Source organism: Zingiber officinale, chromosome 6B (assembly GCF_018446385.1).
Source record: "Zingiber officinale cultivar Zhangliang chromosome 6B, Zo_v1.1, whole genome shotgun sequence".
In the NCBI taxonomy this organism is placed as follows: Eukaryota; Viridiplantae; Streptophyta; class Magnoliopsida; order Zingiberales; family Zingiberaceae; genus Zingiber; species Zingiber officinale.
This window is the reverse complement of record NC_055996.1, coordinates 130,126,876-130,152,128: the sequence shown is the minus strand read 5'-3', so window position 1 is coordinate 130,152,128 and position 25,253 is coordinate 130,126,876. Positions and strand designations below refer to the sequence as shown.

Below are 25,253 nucleotides of genomic sequence, written 5' to 3'. Positions count from 1 at the left end.
AATCTTTTGTAGAAAACTATAAAAGGAAAGATTTAAATTTCAAACTCTCTTTTAAAACCATGATATCCATATAAGAAATAATTTTAATAAAAATCCCTTTTTAATATGATGTGGCCGGCCACCTAAGCTTGGGCTCCAAGCTATTGGCCGGCCACCTTAAGGCTCAACCTTTAGGCTTGGCCGGCCCTAAGCTTGAGCTTCAAGCTTAGCTTGGCCGACCCCTATTGGTTGGGTAAAAAGGTGGGTATGTGGTAGGTATAAATCTCTATATATAAGATGCTACGATAGGGACCGAGAGGAGGAATTAGTTTTGGTCTCCCGATGAAATTAAGCTTCCCGTGTTCGTCCTGAACACACAACTTAATTTCATCAATAATAATTCATTCCACTAAAGAACTATTATTGAACTACCGCACCAATCTCAAATTACATTTTTGGGCTCCTTCTTATTATGAGTGTGTTAGTCTCCCCGTGTTTAAGATGTCGAATGTCCACTAATTAAGTAAGTTACTGACAACTCATTTAATTAATATCTTAGTCCAAGAGTAGTACCACTCAATCTTATCATCATGTCGGACTAAGTCCACCTGCAGGGTTTAACATGACAATCCTTATGAGCTCCTCTTGGGGACATTATCAACCTAGATCACTAGGACACAGTTTCCTTCTATAATCAACAACACACACTATAAGTGATATCATTTCCCAACTTATCGGACTTATTGATTTATCAAACTAAATCTCACCCATTGATAAATTAAAGAAATAAATATCAAATATATGTGCTTGTTATTATATTAGGATTAAGAGCACACACTTCCATAATAACTGAGGTCTTTGTTCCTTTATAAAGTCAGTATAAAAAAAACGACCCCTAAATGGTCCTGCTCAATACACTCTAAGTGTACTAGTGTAATTATATAGTTAAGATAAACTAATACCTAATTACACTACGACCTTCCAATGGTTTGTTCCTTTCCATCTTGATCGTGAGCTACTGTTTTTAATTTATAAAGAACAGATAACATGATCTTCTGTGTGTGACACCACATACTATGTTATCTACAATATAAATTAATTGAACATCTACATTTGGTATATATAAATGTAGACACTTGCCAATGTGATTCTTATAAATGTTTATACAAAAGCTAGGCTTTTAGTATACACTCCACGTGGTTTTCAAAAATACTTCTTTTTCGATTTTTGAAAACACGAGTACACAGCGGAAAGTAAGAAATAAAAGAGAAGAAACACGAGAAGAACACAAGTGGTTTTTACTTGGCTTAGAGCCTTCAGCGACTCTTACTCCAAGGCCCAGGTCCCGCAGACATATCGATAGGCAATCCACAAAAAACCTCTTTCGGTGCCCCCGAAAGAGAGAATCGAGTACAATAGAAGTTAGGTTAAGTGCAACACACTGCACTTGTCCTTCCGACACCTTTTAGGAATTAGAATAAGGCACTTTGGGTTGATGTCTATCTGCCGGGTGCGATCAGAACTCCTTAGAGCAGTTGCCGGGCTTAACATCTTTACAGTAGAGTCGTAGCAGGAACTGGAAGCAATCAGAAGCTTCAATGCACGTGTTGATGTGATTTTCGGGCCACAAAAATCATCTTTTTGCGTTGCAGAAACCCCGAATCTCCCATGCCACCGGATCCGTGCGAAGTTTATAAACAAAAATTTCGAGTACGAGTTTACTAAAGCCTAGATCTACACTAGAGAAGAAATTTACCCTCGATGCGATGCCCTTCGCAATCCCGCTCGTCCAACGGTTAGCCGGATCTCGAGATCGTCAAGCGTACTATCCTCTAGAAGTATCCACACGAATAAACTAGGTGGAGAAGACCAAACAAAGGTGTGCTAGCACCTTAGGTGGTTCGGCCAAGGAGGAGGAGAGGGAGAGCAAGAAGAGAGAGCAAGGAAGAAGATGGAATCAATTGGCTTGAATGAAAAATTAACACATTCATTCCACCATAAGTGGCCGGCCACTCTAAGGTTTGTAACCTCCTTTCTCATTTAATGTGGCCATTAAAGAGGAGATTTGTAACCTCCATGAGGTGGCACACACATGTGCTAAACATGATGATGTGTAACACCATTATTGGACACTTAATGCCAACTCACAAATGAGGTGGCATATAGTAAAGTCAAACTTGACTTTTCCTCTTCCTCTCAAGTCAAGTCAAACTTGACATTATAACTCCCATGGTTGATCAAATCCAACAATTTGATTAAAGCCAATTTAATATAATGAATCTAATTCATTTAATTAAATTAATTCAATGAGTCATAATCTAAATTAGACTCATTGAACACATGAATCAAATTGAGTCCAACTCAATTAGTTCAATTAGGATTACTCTTAATCCAATTTGATTCATCACATGAATCTAATCCTCTTGGTTTATCATATGAACCTAATCTCCATCTAATTGTCCTTTGTGTGTGACCCTATAGGTTCCTATAACATTGGCAATGCTCCTAAACCCATTTAGAAGCATAAGTAATGAGCGGCATCTAGCAACACATCATTACTACCAAAGTTATAAGAATGTTGAGATCCAACATCACCTTGTGACTCCTAATTGTGACTCATCACAATATATGACAAGTGTCCTTCTATCCTAGACATCTAGATTGATCAATATGAGGCATAGACCGTGTCATCCTCTAATCAATCTAAATCTTGAACTCCAAGTAGACTCACTCAATCAAATGAGCTCAACATCTCATATTGACTCATTTGGGCATGGTCATGCACTTAGTGGTCTCACTCTATCAAGAATATCGATGTCGCTCCCGTCATATAGGAGAGATAGATCCCATCTACATCACTCACATCCATCTGCATAATTCGTTATATACCCAGTAATCGCCTTTATAGTCCACCCAGTTACGGGTGACGTTTGACGAAACCAAAGTACATAACTCCTTATGTAGAGATCCATGGTGACTTCAGGTCCAAGGACTAGTAGTCATACTAATAGCCACATGAGAAAGTATATGACTCTCATATAACGATCCATGATACTTTCTCATGGCGGGTCATTCAGCATACATTCTCCAATGCATACCCATGTGTCAACTTGATATCTCTATATCCATGACTTGTGAGATCAAGTCATCGAGTTGACCTACATGTTAGTCTTATTGCATTAACATTGTCCCTGAATGTTAATACTCGACTAGGAATGATTAAGAGTAGTGTTCCCTATATCATCTCACTATCGATTCAACCAATCGATTGATATAGATAAGAACCTTCTACTCAAGGACGCTATTATACTTAGTTTATTTTGCACCAATACAAGTAAGCATAATAACCAAAAACCAAATGCCTTTATATATAAGAATATGATACAATGAGTTCATACAACAATCATCAAATGATTGGCTCTAGGGCTCTAACTAACAATCTCCCACTAGCACTAGTACCAATCAGTGTAGGCTCTAAGCCCCAATGACCTAGTGTGACCATCATGCTTCCTCTGTGCCAAAGCCTTGGTCAAGGGATCTGCGATGTTAGCCTATGTAGGTACTCTGCAAATTTTCACTTCTCCTCTCTCGATAATCTCTCGAATGAGATGGAAGCGCCGTAGTATGTGTTTGGTCCGCTGGTGTGAGCGAGGTTCCTTAGCCTGCGCAATTGCTCCATTGTTGTCACAATAGAGCTCAATAGGGTCAGCGATGCTAGGAACCACCCCAAGTTCAGTGATGAACTTGCGGATTCAAACTGTCTCCTTTGCTGCTTTTGATGCAGCAATATACTCGGCCTCTGTCGTAGAATCAGCGACTGTGTCCTGCTTCGAACTCTTCCAGCTCACAGCACCACCATTTATACAAAACACGAACCCTGACTATAATCGATAATCATCCTGGTCGGTCTGGAAGCTAGCATCACTGTAACCCTTTACAGCTAGCTCGTCATCGTCTCCATATATCAAGAAATATTCTTTAGTCCTTCTCAAGTACTTAAGAATATTCTTGACCGCTATCCAGTGACTCTCACCTGGATCTGACTGGTATCTGCTTGTCATGCTCAAAGCATACGAAACATCAGGTCGAGTACATAGCATGACGTACATGATAGATCCTATGGCTGAAGCATAAGGGATCTGATCCATGCGGTCTCTCTCCTCTCTAGAAGAGGGACCTTGAGTCTTCGAAAGACTCACGCCATGTGACATCGGCAGAAATCCCTTCTTGGAGTTCTGCATGGCAAACCGAAGGAGTACCTTGTCAATGTATGTACTCTGACTTAAGCCAAGCAATCTCTTAGATCTATCTCTATAGATCTGTATCCCTAGAATGCGGGATGCCTCACCTAAGTCCTTCATTGAGAAACATGTCCCTAGCCAAGTCTTGACAAATTGTAGCAAAGGGATGTCTTTCCCAATGAGTAGTATGTCATCCACATACAATATGAGGAAGACAACTATGCCCCCTACAACCTTCTTGTAGACACATGGTTCATCTTCATTCTTGATGAAACCAAACTGTTTGATTGCATCATCGAATCGAAGATTTCAGCTCCGAGAAGCTTGCTTTAGTCCATAAATGGACCTATGCAGCTTGCATACTCTGCCAGTATGTTGTGGATCTACAAAACCCTCAAGTTGTGTCATGTATGTTGGTGCGGGAAGCATCCGACGATCGAACTCGTGTTTTGATAATGGCAAAGAATTCAAAGTTAAGATGTTTTGTATCTAACATGTTGAATGAGTGTTTCAGGAAAGTCCTAACTGCAGTTAGGCAAAGGGATAAACCCTAGGGGGTGGTAACCCTAGGTGGAAAGTCCTGGTGTCGCGAACCAGGTGAAAGACTGGACTAGCCGGGAAGCGGATGTCCAGCAGAAAGTCCGGAAGCGTCGAGTGCTGAGCAAAAGTCCAGTCGATCTGGAGGATCGCACTGGCAACAGGTAAATCTCCTGAGTGGAGTAGGTGAAGACGCGTTCCCCAGACAGAGGCGTCGAGTCGACCTAGGGTTTCGGGTGGAAACCCGAAGTCAGACAGAGACTGTCATTATCACTTCTATTATGTTTTATGTGCTAACTTTGTCGCAGGTATATTTGGGATTAATGTATCTTGCGGGGACCAAAGTGCAAAGATTAACCCTCGGATGAACAGGTCAGGCGCCCATGGAGCCTCGAGGTGCAAGAATCCTGGCTGAAGCAAGCTTCAAGGCGCCTTGGATAGGCTTAAGGCGCCTTGAACAAGTTGATGAAGCCGCCCTGGAGAGGTTGGAGGCGCCTTGAACAGGATAGAATTCGACCAGGTCGGTTCTGATCCACACGGGTGATGCGGCCAGCCTGGAGGCGCCTTGGAGGGGTTTAAGGTGCCTTGAACACTGTTTATAAAGGGGATTCGACCAGCAGCTTGAATACACAACATTCAAGTCCTCCTTCTGTGTTTAGCTGCTAACGAACTCGTCCCGAAGTGCTGCAACTCGACACCGACAACCCGAAGCTTCAATTTAGTATTTTCCATTGTCGGTATAAGATTATTTACTGCATTACTTGTAAATCATCTCTGTATACTTTCGAACTTATAGTTGTTGCCCACCGGAAGCGATCAAGGATCGCGGGCCTTCGAGTAGGAGTCGCCTTAGGCTCTGAACGAAGTAAAATCGACCTGTGTCTTTTTTGTTGTTTTCTTTATCTATTCCGCTGCGTTTTGTTTGTTTTTATTCCGATACGAACGAAACTTCCGCGAGCGCTATTCACCCCCCCCTCTAGCGCGATCTCGATCCAACAATGTACACATCCTCGAGCAGGTTTCTATTCAGAAACACGGTTTTGACATCCATCTGTCATATCTCATAGTCATGGTATGCTGCAATAGCAAGCATGATCCGAATGGACTTAAACATCGCTACTGGAGAAAAGGTTTCATCATAGTCAATACCATGAATCTACTTGAAACTTTTAGTTACCAAGCGACCCTTATAGATAAGTCCATCCATGTCAGTCTTTCTCTTAAAGGCCCACTTACACCCAATGGGTTTTACCCCTTCAGGTGGATCAACCAAAGTCCATACTTGGTTGGTGTACATGGATTCCATCTCGGATCTCATGGCCTCTAGCCATTTCTCGGAATCTGGTCTCATCACAGCTTCCTGATAAGTGGTAGGCTCATCCTCTATGAGCACAACGTCATCATGGTCAGACAAGAGAAATGATTATCCTCAGGCTGACGACGTACCCTATCAGACCTGCGAAGAGGTATGTCTACTTGAACTGGTTGTTATTCCTCAACTCCTTATGGAACAACATCATCCACAACACTTTATGGTTCCAGTTCAACTTCCATCGAGGCTTCAGTGCTATGGTTCGCATCTTGAACTTCTTCAAGATCGAATGTACTCCCACTAGTCTTTCTAGAAACAAAGTCCCTTTCTAGAAAGACCTCAGTCTTTGCCACAACTACCTTGTGCTGACTGGGAATGTAGAAGTAATATCCCTTAGTTTCCTTGGGATATCCAATAAAGTAGCACTTGTCGGATTTGGGTCCTAATTTGTCTGAGACTTGACGTCGAACGTAAGCCTCACAACCCCAAATCCTCATAAAAGACACCTGGGCATCTCTCCCAGTCCATATCCTATATGGTGTCTTTATCACGGCCTTGGATAGAACTCGATTGAGTATAAAAGTTGTTGTGTCAAGAGCATAGCCCCAAATAAATGTAGGAAGATCTGTGTGACTCATCATAGACCGTACCATATCTAATAGAGTACGGTTCCTCCTTTCGGATACATCATTCCACTGTGGTGTTCCAGGAGGAGTGAGTTGGGATAGAATCTCACACTCAGCTAGATAGTCACGAAACTCATGGCTAAGGTATTCTCCACCTCGATCTGATCGAAGTATCTTAATACTCTTGTCAAGCTGGTTCTGTACTTCATTCTTGAATTCTTTGAACTTTTCAAAGGATTCAGACTTATGTGTCATCAAGTACACATAACCATATCTACTGAAGTCATCAGTAAATGTGATGAAGTACCTATAGTCTGTTGGAGGATCTTGCGGCCGGCTAGAAGGGGGGTTGGATAGACGGCACCCCCAAATACTCGCTTTCTACACTATTGTTAGCTTGCGCAGCGGAATACAAATAAAAACAAACAAGCTAAACTAAATACTATAAGAAAGAGCAAGTAAACCGCTAACACGTTCGTTTAACGTGGTTCGAAGATTAGGGCTCCTACTCCACGGCTTGTCCTTGAGGTGGACGATCCCTATCCGTCGGTGGATTAGCCCCCGGCAAACTCCGGCTATCTCAAGTCGCTCCTTGTGGGTGGAGAAACCTCACCACAAACTCACCAAGACCTCTTGGATTACACAAGCACTTGAGAACTCTTGTGACTACTAATTAGGCTTTAACCAAGTCTAATTTCGTCGCCTTGGCCGGCCATACCAAGCTCCTTCTTATAGAGCTTGGAACAAATCAGAACCTGATTTGCGTTACCGACCGTGGTCCTTGCACCGATCGATGCCAACAATGGCTCTCCAAGCGGCTATCTACCGATCGGTACTAGTACCACGATCGATCCACCATTTCGCACAGAACCTTCAGCTCACCCCAATCGATCGGTTCGATGTCGATCGTACAACCCTAAACTTAGGGTTTCCCATCCCGAGTACATTTCTCTCGCACTCGGACCCTCACGACTCACTTGACTCTTCTTTGCAGCCTTGACCTCTTGCCTTCAAGCCAACTTCCTTTGGCTCTCGTCCCTCGGATGCATCCAAACCCGCGGCTTGTCTCCAATGCCATCCTTCGCGTATGCCTCGAAGTCGCTTCCCTCGGCCCTTATCCTCGCTGCCTTGTCCACGGTCCCTCGGATGCTCCATCCTTCACCGGACCCGAAGCCGTCAACCTGAGTCACATGTGTCACCTGCAGTCCTGCACAACTCAAGTATACATATCAAATAATGAGGGTAAACCTAACTTAAACACTTTGCCCAAACACCAAAACACATGGTCCCACGGACCATTGGGATTGCTTCAACAATCTCCCCCTTTTTGGTGTTTGGCAATACGTTTAAGTTAGGGAAAACATATAGCAAATAAACATGCTAAAACAATGGACTTACAATGCCAAGGCTACACACTTGGACTTACACCGCCGAATGGACTTACATTGCCAAGGCTACACACTTGGCAACCGCCGAAACAAAATGCAAACATGCATTGAAACCTATCATAAGGCTCCCCCTACACCTACGCTCCCCATTGAGCTAGGATTTTATCACAGGGTTTTTTAAGAACCTATCCCAAAGCTCCCCCTACACCTATGCTCCCCATTGAGCTAGGATTTTATCACAGGGCTTTTTAAGAACCTATCCCAAGGCTCCCCCTACGCAAAGGAACTTAAGGTTTTCCCAATTAAACCTTACTTCTCCCACTTTGCCTAACATCCAAAAAGTTCTCCAACAATATCCCAATTGTTGAAAATTTATCATCCAAACTGACCCTAAACTCATGTATTTATCCCCCATGGATCCCATACATCTAAACGAGTTGACATGGTCAAGATCAGCGCTGAAAAACACTTTCAGGCTGGTATCAGTCGACTGCCCCAAGTGCCAGTCGACTGCCCCCTTCGACACAACCTTACAAAAGCATTCTGTGGTCGAATCTACTGTTACCAGTCGACTGGTATCATCACCAGTCGACTGGTATCGACAAAATAAGCTTACAGAGACATTCTGTGCTCAAAAATACTGTTACCAGTCGACTGGTATCTTCACTAGTCGACTGGTACCCTATTTCTGAAAAAATCAGCATTTTCAGGCCAACTTCAGAAATGCACCAGTAATTCCCTAGATCTCAAAAAATTCCCAAATTTTGTGGAGAGGTCTATTGTACCCTTGTCTACTTGGGAAAAATACATTACAAAATGTATCTATCACCAATCCCAAGATTGACACAAAATCCAAAACTAGCTAAATGGTTCAATTGAACCTTGACCTAAAGTCCTAGTTTTGGCTTCCTTTTGATGTATTTGCCCATACCAACCCACAATGCATCCCTAGCATTGGTTTATATGGCATCTATACATCCAAAACCAATTATCATGCAATATGACCCTTAATGTCATATTTCCATGCATGAAACATAATTCATGTGTGTCAAATCCCTAGGTTTGAGACTCAAATCCTTCTCTAAACCATTTGGCACACTCCATGGCTCCTCTAGACCCCCAAGTAGAACCCACCTGAGATCCATTGGCCATGGGTCCCAATTTGACTCTTTGAACTCCCCCTAGAGCTCTTAACCTTAGCCACCTCCCTAGGTGACTCATCTATTGTGGCTATACCACAATGATGTCTCTTAGAAGATCTCCTTATCTTCTTGACCTTGGATATATCATCCTTGCCATAATCATATGCAACTCTAGCATATTTCTTTTTATTGGCCTTGGATAACTCTCCCTTGCCCTTATCATGTGACACCCTAGCACATGGTCTCCTTTTGACCTTGGAGGGACTAGATCGGTATCCCAAGCCCGATCTATCATTGTTGGGTTTTTGGCTACCCAACACTATACTTAATCCCTTAGATCCAATAGTGAATCTCTTAAGGAATTTCTCTAAACCATCAAGCTTTGCCTTCAAAGCTTGATTCTCCCTTTCTAGGTTCCTAACCCTAGAGTCAACATGTCCACCTTGGACATTCCTAGACCTACCCTTTCTAGGCATATGTCTCCCCTTCTTGGGATTTATGCCTTGGGTCTCCTTAGGTCTACTATTTCTAAATTTTTCATGAATGAGTCTCCTAGGGTTTTGATCTACAATTACCCTACTCCTATCATGATATTTGAAACCAAAATTTTACATGGGCATATAATGATTAACATTATTTTTCCTAACATGCATGGGAACATAAGAATTTGAATTTGAATTACACTTCAAATTAGGATATACCTCCCTTACCCTTGAAGCTCCCCCTTGACTCTTGCTTCTCTTCTTCTTTTCTCATTTCTTTAGATGCTCCAACTTCTTGAACTCTCCCTTCCTCGAGCATCTTGTGTGGTAGTGACCCCGCTCACCACACGTGAAGCATCTAATGTGTTTCTTCTCCTTCTTTTTCCTATCACTCAAATTAGATTCTAAATGAATTGAATTGAGTTTAGGAGATACCTCTTTCTTACCCATAAGACATCTACTCTTGTAGTGTCCCTTTTCATTGCACCCGAAGCACACGATGTGATCTTTTGACTTTGCTTCGGTGGAGGTACTCACTAGGTTGACTTCCAAGACTTCTTCTTCACTTGTCTTGGATTCATCTTCAACCTTTGAGGATGTAGATGATGCCTCATCTTTCTTCTCCTCCTTAGATGTTGAGCGTGACTCAACTTCCGTTTGCTCCACCTCCTCTTCTTGAGCTACTAAGCCCATCTCCTTGGGCTCCACATCCGATTGGTCCTTCTTCTCCTTTTTGGACCACTTCGTCACTTTCTTTGGATTTTTCTTCTTCTTCTTGTGTAGGCAAAAATTCCTCCCATGAAAATTTCTTCACTTTGCTCCATAATTCATGGGCATTCTCATATTTACCTACACGACTCACAACATCATTAGGCAACAAATCAATTAAAATTGCTATTACCTTTGAGTTTGCCTCCGATCGTGTGGTTTGCTCTTCCGTCCAACGTCGTGGTCGGAGTCTCTTCCCTTTCTTGTCTTTCGAGTCTTCGAACGGTTCCTTGATCACCATCATGATATCCCAATCCGTATTGAAGAAGGTCTCCATCTTCATCATCCAATAGGTGATGTCCCCAAGGCTTCCTCCTTCGAACTTTGGAGGGACAATCAACCCGGCCATCTTCTTATGCGTTGCTCTTCTCGGCGGTTAGTCCGATGAAGTGCGTCCTCGCTCTGATACCACTTGTTGGAGGATCTTGCGGCCGACTAGAAGGGGGATTGGATAGACGGTACCCCCAAATACTCGCTTTCTACACTATTGTTAGCTTGCGCAGTGGAATACAAATAAAAACAAACAAGCTAAACTAAATACTATAAGAAAGAGCAAGCAAACCGCTAACACGGTCGTTTAACGTGGTTCGGAGATTAGGGCTCCTATTCCACGGCTTGTCCTTGAGGTGGACGATCCCTATCCGTCGGTGGATTAGCCCTCGGCAAACTCCGGCTATCTCAAGTCGCTCCTTGTGGGTGGAGAAACCTCACCACAAACTCACCAAGACCTCTTGGATTACACAAGCACTTGAGAACTCTTGTGACTACTAATTAGGCTTTAACCAAGTCTAATTTCGTCGCCTTGGCCGGCCATACCAAGCTCCTTCTTATAGAGCTTGGAACAAATCAGAACCTGATTTGCCCGTTACCAGTCGACTGGTCCTTGCACCAGTCGACTGATGCCAGCCCAATGGCTCTCCAACGGCTATCTACCAGTCGACTGGTACTAGTACCAGTCGACTGATCCAAGCCATTTCGGGCACAGAACCTTTCTGTGCTCACCCCCAGTCGACTGGTTCCAGTATCAATCGACTGGTACAACCCTAAACTTAGGGTTTCCCATCCCGAGTACATTTCTCTCGCACTCGGACCCTCACAACTCACTTGACTCTTCTTTGCAGCCTTGACCTCTTGCCTTCAAGCCTACTTCCTTTGACTCTCGTCCCTCGGATGCATCCAAGCCCGCGGCTTGTCTCCAATGCCATCCTTCGCGTATGCCTCGAAGTCGCTTCCCTCGGCCCTTGTCCTCGCTGCCTTGTCCACGGTCCCTCGGATGCTCCATCCTTCACCGGACCCGAAGCCGTCAACCTGAGTCACATGTGTCACCTGCAGTCCTGCACAACTCAAGTACACATATCAAATAACGAGGGTAAACCTAACTTAAACACTTTGCCCAAACACCAAAACACATGGTCCCACGGACCATTGGGATTGCTCCAACATAATCGCCTATAGCAGCGACATTGAAAGGGTCACATACATCACTATGTATAAGTCCTAACAAATCAGTCGCTCTTTCGATGTACCCACTAAAGGGAGTCTTGGTCATCTTGCCTAGTAGGCATGACTCGCATGTCTCATAAGATTCAAAATCAAATGAGTCCAGCAAACCACCCTTATGGAGCTGGGATAAGCGCTTGTCATTTATATGACCTAAGCGACAGTACCAGAGATAGGTTTGGTTCAAGTCATTTGACTTGAACCTCTTGGTATTTATGTTATAGATAGGGCTTTCAAGGTCTAGAATGTAGAGTCCGTTCATCAGAGGTGCACTACAATAGAACATATCTTTTAAATAAACAGAATAACATTTGTCCTTTATTATAAAAGAGAAACCTTTCTTGTTCAAACAAGAAACTGAAATTATATTCTTAGTTAAAGCAGGCACATAATAACAATCATCCAACTCTAGTACAAGCCCAGAGGGCAGAGATAGAAAATAAGTCCCTACAGCAACAGCAACAACCCGTGCTCCATTGCCTACTCGTAGGTCCACCTCATCTTTCGTCAATGCCCTGATATTTCTCAGTGCCTGCACATTAGTACAAATGTGAGAAGCACATTCGGTATCTAATACCCATGATGAAGAAATATATAGATTGACTTCTATAACATATATACCTGAAGTGGAAGTCTTACTTCGCTTCTTCTTAAGATCCTCCAAGTATACTTTGCAGTTCATCATCCAATGCCCGGTCTGACCGCAGTGGAAGCAAGTAGCATCCTTGGCGACCCCTCCTTTAGGCTTCAGTGCCTTGCCTTTGCCCTTGGCTTGGGACTTTCCCTTGCCTTTGGGCTTGCCCTTGTCCTTATGTTTCTGAACCATCGGAACAGAGTTGGGCTTAACCTTCTTAAGGTTGAGCTCAGCAGTTCTTAACATGCTAAGCAGCTTAGGCAGTGGCTTGTTAATTTCGTTCATGTTATAATTTAGAACGAATTGACTTAGCTATCTGGCAATGACTGCAAGATCAGGTCAGTGACCAGCTCTTGGCCAAGTGGGAACCCCAACTTCTGTAGGTTCTCTATGTACCCAATCATCTTGAGCACATATGGACCTACGGGAGCCTCGTCTGACATCTTGTACTGAAATAGTGTCTTAGAGATCTTGAATCTCTCGTGCCTCGCTTGTCCTTGATACAGTTGATGAAGATGTTCAACCATATCGTAAGTGCCCATCAACTCGTGTTGCTTCTGAAGCTCAGAGTTCATGGTCGCGAGCATTAGACAGGACACATCTAATGTGTCATCTTGATGCTTCTTATAAGCATCTTTGTCAGCTCACGTGGCAGTGGCAGGAGGAGCCTCCGGAATAGGCTGCTCCAGGACGTACAGTTTCCTTTCCTGAGTGAGAACGATTCTCAGGTTCTTGTACCAGTCCAGGAAGTTTGCTCCGTTGAGCTTGTCCTTCTCAAGGACAGAACGCATGGAGAAAGAGTTCGTATTCGACGTCATGGCAATCTACAACAGAAATAAAAGCAGAAAGTAAATATCATATTCTTTTTATCATTTAATTAGGCCTTTAATTAAATTATGCTCTCACTGAATTCTATAACTCATGTGAGACAAGATCCACATCATACTAACCCTTGAGTTAGCTTTGGCTAAATCGCCCAAGACTTAGTATGATCGGTAGGTAACAATTTACCAATTACATCTCTATGCAACTCTTGTTTATAGGATCATTATCCGCAATTATATTAAAACTTGAGTTAGCTTTGGCTAATACGCCCAAGAATTAATATAAATGTGATTTATGACCTATCTTTCCAACCGTTGGAAGAATGCCTACAGTTAAACTCGATTTAACTAGTTGTACTCAATCAAATTGAGTCTCTACTCATCCATGCGTTGATAGGCGGGACCAAAATTGTCCCTCCATACCTTACCAAGATAATATGTGTTGCTCTGCTTTGGCAGATTCAACAACACATGTGATCGAGGTAGTGATAGGTATCACGGCATGGTAGGCATTTTAGAGTTGACGCGATTGAGATCTAATCTAATCGTAGGGTGCATCTTGTACACGATTTAGATCTAATCTAATCGTTAAGGCGCTAATTAACTACTTTACTAGCATGCATCAAATACACACACACAAACAATTAATTATACTATTTGTGATTAGTCATGGCCCTACTAGGATCTTCTCAAGCCAATGAGAAGATCGGATGGTCAACCTAGGGTCAACAGCTTCTCAAGCTCCTCCCTTTGACCACCTTGTGTTGCTCGCGCCCTCCTCGTAACTCCGCCTCGAGTGGACCTTCCACGGCTCTAATTTGTACATTACAATTTTGAAACTCGAGTTACATTCGAGTCTAAACTAATTTACAACAAGAATAAAAGAGAGGCATGACGCGCAGGTCGCGTATCAAGTATACAGTACACACAACACAAATGACAGCGCGCAGGCCGTAATATGAATTACAACACAAATATTCCAATCAAATTGGGTCTTTTTGGGCCATGACCATCACAAATTATATATAATTCTAAATTATATAATTTTCATAATTTTCTGTAATTTTAATACTATTTTTTACAATTTTTATAAGTAAAAATTCCCGGCAGTCCCGATTAAAGATTTTCAGGTGCAATCTCGGAACCAATCCCCTTGCGGGGTCAGGGGCAGCGCCCCTACCCATGATATAACCATCGCGAGTGTTCCTAAGCGATCCTACAACGCCTTAGTCCGCTGCCCCAAAATGATTTGGGGCGAAACCTTGTCGTTTTGGAAAAATCTTCTCGGTAGTCGAAGCCTACAAGTGTCTGCTTCGCTTCTACGAGAAAAATACTCATAAAAACCATAAAAACCTAAATTTACAGAAAGTTATAGAACCTACATTTTTCATAAAAAATACAAACTAAACTTGTACACGCTTCAAACCTCGCTCTGATACCAATGTTGGGATTTTCGGGCCGCAAAAACTGTCTTTTTACGTTGCGATGCCCTTTGCAATCCCGATGCGATGCAATGGAATTTACCCTCGATGCGATGCCCTTCGCAATTCCGCTCGTCCAACGGTTAGCCGGATCTCGAGATCGTCAAACGTACGATCCTCTAGAAGTATCCACACGAACAAACTAGGTGGAGAAGGCCAAACAAAGGTGTGCTAGCACCTTAGGTGGTTCGGCCAAGGAGGAGGAGAGGGAGAGCAAGAAGAGAGAGCAAGGAAGAAGATGGAATCAATTGGCTTGAATGAAAAATTAACACATTCATTCCACCATAAGTGGCCGGCCACTCTAAGGTTTGTAACCTCCTTTCTCATTGAATGTGGCCATTAAAGAGGAGATTTGTAACCTCCATGAGGTGGCACACACATGTGCTAAACATGATGATGTGTAACACCATTATTGGCCACTTAATGCCAACTCACAAATGAGGTGGCATATAGTCAAGTCAAACTTGACTTTTCCTCTTCCTCTCAAGTCAAGTCAAACATGACATTATAACTCCCATGGTTGATCAAATCCAACCATTTGATTCAAGCCAATTTAATATAATGAATCTAATTCATTTAATTAAATTAATTCAATGAGTCATAATCTAAATTAGACTCATTGAACACATGAATCAAATTGAGTCCAACTCAATTAGTTCAATTAGGATTACTCTTAATCCAATTTGATTCATCACATGAATCTAATCCTCTTGGTTTATCATATGAACCTAATCTCCATCTAATTGTCCTTTGTGTGTGACCCTATAGGTTCTTATAACATTGGCAATGCTCCTAAACCCATTTAGAAGCATAAGTAATGAGCGACATCTAGCAACACATCATTACTACCAAAGTTATAAGAATGTTGAGATCCAACATCACCTTGTGACTACTAATTGTGACTCATCACAATATATGACAAGTGTCCTTCTATCCTAGACATCTAGATTGATCAATATGAGGCATAGACCGTGTCATCCTCTAATCAATCTAAATCATGAACTCCAAGTAGACTCACTCAATCAAATGAGCTCAACATCTCATATTGACTCATTTGGGCATGGTCATGCACTTAGTGGTCTCACTCTATCAAGAATATCGATGTCGCTCCCGTCATATAGGAGGGATAGATCCCATCTACATGACTCACATCCATCTGCATAATTCGTTACATACCCAGTAATCGCCTTTATAGTCTACCCAGTTACGGGTGACGTTTGACGAAACCAAAGTACATAACTCCTTATGTAGAGATCCATGGTGACTTTAGGTCCAAGGACTAGTAGTCATACTAATAGCCACATGAGAAAGTATATGACACTCATATAACGATCCATGATACTTTCTCATGGCGGGTCATTCAGTATACATTCTCCAATGCATACCCATGTGTCAACTTGATATCTCTATATCCATGACTTGTGAGATCAAGTCATCGAGTTGACCTACATGCTAGTCTTATTGCATTAACATTGTCCCTGAATGTTAATACTCGACTAGGAATGATTAAGAGTAGTGTTCCCTATATCATCTCACTATCAATTCAACCAATCGATTGATATAGGTAAGAACCTTCTACTCAAGGACGCTATTATACTTAGTTTATTTGGCACCAATACAAGTAAGCATAATAACCAAAAACTAAATGCTTTTATATATAAGAATATGATACAATGAGTCCATACAACAATCATCAAATGATTGGCTCTAGGGCTCTAACTAACACGTGTAGTAGCTTGTATGTACTTAATGATGAAGTGCCTACTCGAGACTGTCTTATAAAGGGCTTGGAGGACGCCTCCCATAAGCATGGAAGGTGCCTTCAATAAGGCAAACTCTATCCCGAGTAAACCGGCACTTATCTGTGACCGATTCTAAAAATTATCCTGCTGAGGGAGCCTTCCTAGCCATGGAAGGCGCCTTCTATGAATAGTACCAAGGCGCCTTCCATAGCCTTGGAAGGCGCCTTCGGGTACTGTTCACCCAAAGGCAATGTTGTTTTCTTACCCTGCAAACATGTGTTAGTCGAAATAACCTACAAGACAAGTGTTAGCACAAATATAAATAGTAGTAATTAGTTCTTGTCCTCCCAGGATCATGAACTAGTCAAGGTCTCAATATAGAAATCTCAAATGGACCTAAACTGAATCAACGCCTACTATCCCTCAACTGGGATGCATCCTCACAAAGTCACTCTCCTCTAGTGACTTACCTTTTGTCAAACATCCGGTCAGCCCGTCGACTAGCCTTGACTTCATGCTAGCTATCCGGTCAACCCGTCGACCTAGCTGGACTTTGTGCCAGCTATCCAGTCGGCTCGTCAACGTAGTTGGACTTCGTGCCGGCTATTCGGTCGGCCCGTCGACCTAGCTAGACTTTGTACCAGCTATCCGATCGGCGCGTTGACATAACTGGATTCTCCTGCACACTCAGTCAGATTGTTAGATCACAATGAATCTAACTTGACTTACTTTGTCATTCATCAAAAGCTGAGTTAGACTGTTAGTTCTAACTGCACCAACACGGACTGCTCCGGGCGCCCGGAATGGTTCCGGGCGCCCCGAAGGGGAAGTCAACATTTTGTTGACTTTCTCTCCAGGCCTCCAGCTTCGGCTCCACTTGCTTCGGTTAGGGTCTTCTGCTCTGGCTTCGCTTACTTGAGTGATTTCGACCATTCGGAATAGAGCTCACCTGAATCCAACTTTTGGCCTTCTCCTCGAGCAAGCTTCCGCTCCGGCTTCTCATCCCTCAGAAATGTCGCATGCCTCCTTCTCGTCCACCCGTGTACTCTTCCGCAACACCTCGTCCCTCAAACGCACCGAGCCCGTCGGCTATCTCCCGTGTCGTCTTTCTCGCTAGCTGCGTCTTTTGCTTGACATCCTGTACTCCTAAATTCATGCACACTTAGACACAGGATTAAACACAACAGGATTCACTACAACAAAAATGACTTTTCGCAGCGCGCAAATTCGCTTTTCGCAGCGCGCATTGCATGCTGCACAATTGAAAGCTGTTGAAAGTTCTAGGTTATTGGCAGCGTGCCTTGCATGCCGCGGATATTATTATCCGCGGCGGGCAATGCACGCCGTGGAAAATAATATCTGCAGCATGCGTTGCACGCCGCGAAAAGTGCCTTGCATGCCACAGATATTATTATCCACAGCACGCAATGCAAGCCGTGAAAAATAATATCCGCGGCATGCATTGCATGCCGCGGAAAATAATATCTACAGCATACGTTGTGCACTGCGATTAAAATACTATATAATTATCACAAATATTTATTTAAAATATATAATATAAATTTAAAATTTAGACATTATCCCAATTTATACACCACTTAAAATAGAATAAAAATTATAAAATAAAATCAAAATGTGAATACATAATTTTTATTCATCTAATAATCATTTTACAAAGCTCATCAATTTCTCTAAACAACAATATAAATATTGACATGAACCAAAGAAAGACCCTAAGTCTATTGCCCAGTACCAAAGTTACATGGTTGGAACATCTGGATCTATAGTCGCAGTGATGCTTCCTTCTGCATATGGCGCAAATTTTCGTGCAGATGGTGCACAGTAGTGTCATAATTCAGAAACCCCATGAACTAGAATTCATTATTGTCGACCTGAATATACTTTTCAGCAGAATTTGTTTTGTTTGTAGAGGGCACAATTGAAGTTAGCTGATGAAAGGGAATTACAACCTGCAAATAAACTATGATGAAAGTTTCAATTGGTAAACTTGATTAAATTAATAAAGCATATATGAGATGAGAAGGAAAATAAGAAGTAAAATAAGAATACTTCAGATTAATCGTTAAATCACAGATAAGATTAAGTACATTAAATCATAAAAAATTACTAAAACATACTAATTTCTATTACAATCTATTGGTGTATAGAAAAGAAAAGAAACACAGGAGGACAAAAAATCTATGCATGAGGTTGTGTAAAACAATTTGAGGACTCAATGAAGATCTTTATCCAAGTCAATGAAGCAAAAGACACGAGGAGGATGTTATCAGTGGGGACTCAGCAAAATAAACTTGTTGAAAATCAAAAGTATGAGCATTAAACTGAAATGTTTTCAAGAAGAAAACAAAATAAGATGACAAAACAAAACAAATAGCATGGGCACAAGGTATATCAATTTGGTGAGAAACCTCTCATATAGTATTAAAAATGATTTAAAAAGGAGTATTTATTATTAAATTTTTAGCTCACTGATAAAAAAAAAGAGCCTACAATATATACCTTTAAAAGAACTACTTTTTTAGATTAACTTAAGTTAATGCAGTAATATGTAGTTTCTCATGCAAACCAAACTTTTTTAACCCATATATATATATATATATATATATATATATATATATATATATATATATATATATATATATATATATATAAGTCATCTATTTTTTCCCCAACTATTTAGAGTCATATCTTATCCCTTCATTAGCTCTACACAAAGCTATATATTGTATAGCTAGACAAGTTAATAGAGATGAAAGTGTGAAGGATAATGGGAGGAAACGTAACTCTAAATGATGTAATTAAAATGAATTAAGAGAATTTAATATTACTATGACTAAAGTTGCATAAGCTCAATGGATGGATAAACTCTATACAACCTACTTAAATATTTGAGACTATCAAGACTAATTGATGTTGGACATATACTTGAAAGTTTACTTTGTTATAAGCTAAATGGTGTTACATTGATGGAAATGGGAAAGCAATTCGTGTGCACATAACAATACAAGTGGCAAAATTAGCAAATTTTGGTGAATTAATTTGAGCAAAAAGTAACCATGCAAGAAAAATAACATTATAATTATCTCAAGATGGACACGGGCATAATAAGTTATGTTTTACCAAAAAAAAAATGGAAATAAACAAAAAGCAATAGTTCACTCCACTGGGCCTTGTTGAATAGTGTTTTTCTCGGGTGAATATGTTGCAGAAGGAGTTAAAGGAATGTATGGTTAAAAAGCTGAGAATAAGATAAGATTACAAAACACAATGCATTACAAAGAATTTAGCATAGCTGCATACAATTCTATATAATAACCTAAATTGCAAACAATGTACTATCCCAACACCAGTTTAAGATAACTGGTCATTCCATTAAACAACAACAAATTAATGGTTTCAACTGTTTCAGATTGGCTATATAGATCTTGTTCCACCATTAAACAGTAAATAAGAATATATAAGGTATCACTTTTGGTAATATCCAAACTTTTTAAATTACCTTTTTGATTAATAAAAGTTCTTTAGTCTTCCATTCTCCGTTTTACCTTGAACTCTAATATGTTTACCTTGAACTCCATTCTCCCTTTTCTAGAATTTGATTAGGATTGCCAACTTTTAGTTACCTGTAAATTTCAGAAATGAGTGAATGAAAAAGGTTCTTAACTAGCTAGAATTTCACGAGTAATTTTCTTTATGAATTTTTTCAACTCTATGTTTCTAGAAATTTTACTTTGAAATATGTAATTGCAAAAAGGCTATGCATCCTAAAGAAAAGCTGGCCAAAGATTTGGCTCTGCTAGCTAATAGAGCACAGAGTTGTAAAATCTCCAGGTGTTTAAGATGGTGAAAATGACCAAATCGAGCCAATACAACGAGAATCAAGACTAACCGAAGAAGACCTTGGTGACTGGTGGACAACCACATCTGCTTGACAACCCTACGCCGACCAACAGATCCAAACCTTGTATGGATCCCGACGAATGATTCACCTTGTGGCGCTCTGGCACTCCACCACCAGCTCCGTCGCCGCCATTATAGTCCCACACCACAGAGACGAGGGTGGCACGGTTGAGTAGGTAGAGAGTGAAGAGGAAGATTGCCTTCAGCCCTTCCTTGATTGACCGGATCGGCATGACCCCGGGGCCGCAGAAGAGATCCAGGAGGGTAGCGATGAGCGGAGCGAGGAAGGCGGAGCGCAAGGCGTAGCGCGGAGGCAGAGAGGGAGGCGGAGCACTGAAGGTTTCGGCAGAGAGAAGGGGTTTCGGCAAAGAGGAAGGGTTTCGCGGCGGAGAGGGTGTTTAAGGTTTACAGCGGAAAACTTTCGGTGAAGAGGGAGTCGCGGGATGCATTTGCAGCAGAAAGAAGTTTGGTTCTAGGGATTTGATGGAAAGAATGGTAGGATTCACAAGGTATTAACAGCGTGCACCATGTGTGCCATTAATATTTAAATAATATTTTAAGTATAATAATATTAACAGCGTGTTTCGCACACCGTTAATATTAAATTTTAACAGCGTACTTTGTACGCCGCAGAAAAATTTATTTACAGTATATTTTTTTTATACATCATTATTTGTATAAACATTATACTATTCGCAGCGCACATAATTAAGTACGCCGTAAAAACTATTATTAACGGCGCGCCCTAATCGCGCGCCGTTGATGGTGCGCTGCGGAAAGTCATATTTGTTGTCTTTCTCGCTATCTCCCGTGTCGTCTTTCTCGCTAGCTGCGTCTTTTGCTTGACATCCTGTACTCCTAAATTCATGCACACTTAGACACAGGATTGAACCTAACTTGTTTGATCACATCAAAACAATCTTGGAGTACTAACAAATGGGAGACATCGATGGTGGACTAGGTGCGTTGGTTGCTGGCTAGTTAGTTAATTATACTGTTTGTATCTATAATAAAAAGATTATTATATTTTTCTCGGGTATTCCTGATAGTCTGATTTTAAGTTATGTAAAAGGAGGTAAGTTAGAGGGTTATACTGTTTGTATCTAAGTGAGTTTTTTGTAGTATAATTTATAATATGTAGTTGCATAGATTCATACATATTACGTCAATTTCAAGAAAAAAAATATATTTGAGTTTTCACTGCTACTATAAAACTGTAAACATCAAACCTCACATCTACAATGGTTAAAACCTTTTTATTCAACTTTTTGGATTTTACCGAGCTCCCACAAACCTTGCATTGGAGATATTCCAAGAGAAAAAATAGTTTTAGTTTTTTACAATAATTCTTGAACTAAAAACTTCAAACCTCACCTTCACAATGATTAAAACTTGTTTGTTGAGTTTTTTTTTTTAATTTACAAACCTATTAAAACCCTGGGCATTAGATGTTGGTCACTAGCTAGAAAATGAATTTATCTAATTAAAAAAATTAATTAAGATAGTTAAAAATTTAATTAAATATTGTTAATAAAAATTAATTAGGTATTATTTTTAAAAAATAAATATGAAAATAGATGGGAAAGAATATAATTGACTCATAAAATAAAATATGATATATTAATTAGATACCCTTAACAATGACCCAAAAATTACAAAAAAAAAAAAAACATACTCTAACTGCAGTCATATTCTAACCATTTAGTATTAATATATCAAAAAGGCACTCAAAAATATAATTATTTTAGAGTAGCTATATATACAAGTACTTTAATTTTATTTAAATTACCACGTAAAATACACTTATATTGAAATACTTTTTTTTTTAATTTAATCTAAATTATTCAAACTTAATCAAAACCACGTCTACATTTAATTGCTTTAACACAATGTCCTAAGTTCTAGCATTTATTATCATAAATGCTATAACAATATTGAAATTATATTGATCAAATTTAAATATTTTAAACTAAATTAATAATAAATATATTGATATAATAATATTTCATATATAATAATTTTAAATAAAAATATTATATTTTAATACATTATAGCAGTTGTATACATAGTTTATATAATAGAACTAAAATGATATTTGTGAGTTAAAAAACATATATAATAGGGCAATAACTAATTCAATCCTTCAATTAATGACTTTACATTTGCTCATTCTATTTAAAATCATATTATTTTAATTGATCCTATTTTTTTTTTTTTGGCATAATCTTAATTATAAGCAATAGTTTATTGTACACCAGCTGCTCCGAATAAATATAATTAAATAATATCTAAATATTGTATGAATAATTAGAGAATTTTATCCTTACAACTATATTTTTGGCATCCATTATACATAAATATATTTATTGCTTGTTATATTTGTGTAATTATAAGTAATCAATCAATTAATTTGATGATACATTCAATTTATTTTGATTTAGAATTTTTAATATAAATAGATATGCAAACACACGAGAAGAAAGGAGCAAAATCATTTCATCATGGCGTCATTAATGTGCCTGATTTACTTGATATTGCTCTTCTCTCTTTTGCTTTGTTCAATTGAAGGAAGAAACATCCCCTTGACTGAGGAAGAAGAGCTGGAGATAGAGAAAGAACTCCAAAGCCTCAACAAACCCCCGGTCAAAACCCTAAAGGTATATCAGTTCTCTTCATTTTGATAATATTATTTGCCATATTCACGATATATAATTGTGTGTTTTTTTTTATGTTTACTTCGCTGCTGCAGTCCTTCACTGGGGATCTTTTTGACTGCATCGAAATGTACAAACAACCTGCATTCGATAATCCTGCATTGAAAGATCATAAGCTACAGGTATTTAATTATATACATGATTTTTTACACTAGACAACAAAATAGATTTACTTAATTAATTTATATATATATGTGTTTGCAGATACGACCAAGTTTTCTAACGAAGAGCAATGTGACTACGGATGAAAATTTTAAACCACCTTTAGATCCAGGCTTCAACGATACTTGTCCTCTAGGAACTGTTATCATTCGTCGAACTCGAAAAGAAGAACTAATCATGGCTAAAGAACTACCCAAATACTTCAGGAACTATGGCTCTAGATATGGTGTTCTTGATTCTTCAGACAACAATTATGTAAGTAGCAAAAACTCACAAATAATATTATCACAAAAGTAGAGTCCCAGCAGTTCGTTAATTCCTTGATTAAATTAATTGAATGATAATTCTGTTGAATTTGTGAGTGCAGTATGCGATAATGCAGAGCCAGAAAGCTAAATTCCATGGCTTTGAATCTAGTATCACTACGTGGGCACTCCCAAATGTGGGGCCAGATCAATCCACTGCAAATCAAGTATGGATGGTGGGAGACCTCGATGGCCCTGAAGAAAACCTGAATGTTATTCAAACGGGATGGCACGTAAGTTACCTTGATATACATTCATATGCATGCATATATATTTTTCATGTAATTTCTCTTTTTTTATTGTTTCAGGTTAATCCTAAGCTATATGACGATAAGTTTACTCGTTTTTTCACTTATTATACAGTAAGTAATATACTCTAAAAACAACTAAACTACGTCTTTTTTAAGTGTTCAAGTGTATACCGCACCCATGATAATGTATATATTTAGATCGACGATTACAAGACGGGCTGCATGAACTTACTTTGCAAAGGGTTCATACAAGTTTCAGCAATCCATGGACCTGGATATGCCTTCACCGGTAGCGACCTTTCTACGTACGGAGGCAATCAATCATACTTCAGCTTTCAAATACGAAAGGTAGTGTTATTTGTCTAATTATATATAAGATATTTATATACTGAATTACTTAATGATTGTATATATTTTTAAACGTATATATGTTGAATTAATATATAATGGATACAGGATCCTGAACTTGGTCACTGGTGGTTGTCAACGGCAGATGAGAATCTTGGATATTGGCCAAAGGAGGTTTTACCTAGTTTTGATGTATCAAAACAGATAGACTTTGGGGGTATAGTGTATTCGCCCAACAATGAGGGGTCTCCTCCCATGGGGAGTGGTTATTTTGCCGAAGAAGGGATGGGTAAATCCAGCTATTTTATGTCAGTGACGTTCAGAGGGGATGACCAGCGTGCTTTCACTCCGGGCAACAACTGGGCGCGCGTGGCACAGAATGTAGCTGACAAATATTATCAAATTATTGGACCTAATCCAGACAGTGGTCTTTGGAATGTTGCTTATGGTGGACCGGGTGGGTTGTTTAATACTAGTGAACTGACTGTGCCTATCATCGTATAAGAAAGGAAAGGTTTTGTGATGACTTGATCTATCATTTATACTATAATTGTAATCCACTTATTTTTATTTTTAGCCAAAGGCATCGTATTAAAAAAGTACAAAAAAGACACTCAAAAATATAATTATTTTAGAGTAGCTATATAAAAGTACTTTAATTTTATTTAAATTACCACGTAAAATACATTTATATTAGAATACTTTTTATGAACAAAAATAAATATCGACCCAAATTTAGTAACAAAAATAAATATCGACCCAAATTTCCAACAAAATTTGCAACAAAAATATTTCGTTTCAAGTTGGCAACAGAAAAATATTTCGTTGCTAAATTCGTCCCAAGGATTCGACCCTAAATTTGGGTCGAATCCTGGATTCGACCCAAAATTGAAAAT

At 39.8% G+C, this 25,253-nt stretch overlaps 1 protein-coding gene across 1 annotated transcript; it reads left to right on the top strand.

Moving 5' to 3' along the window:
- The first annotated feature begins 23,078 nt into the window (after positions 1–23,078).
- On the top strand, positions 23,079–24,861 carry LOC121991529. Its single transcript, XM_042545522.1, has 7 exons — positions 23,079–23,234; positions 23,327–23,413; positions 23,496–23,708; positions 23,821–23,991; positions 24,067–24,120; positions 24,208–24,357; positions 24,466–24,861. Exons 1-7 carry the CDS (start codon positions 23,079–23,081, stop codon positions 24,859–24,861), a joined length of 1,227 nt encoding a protein of 408 aa, XP_042401456.1.
- The last annotated feature ends 392 nt before the right edge of the window (positions 24,862–25,253 follow it).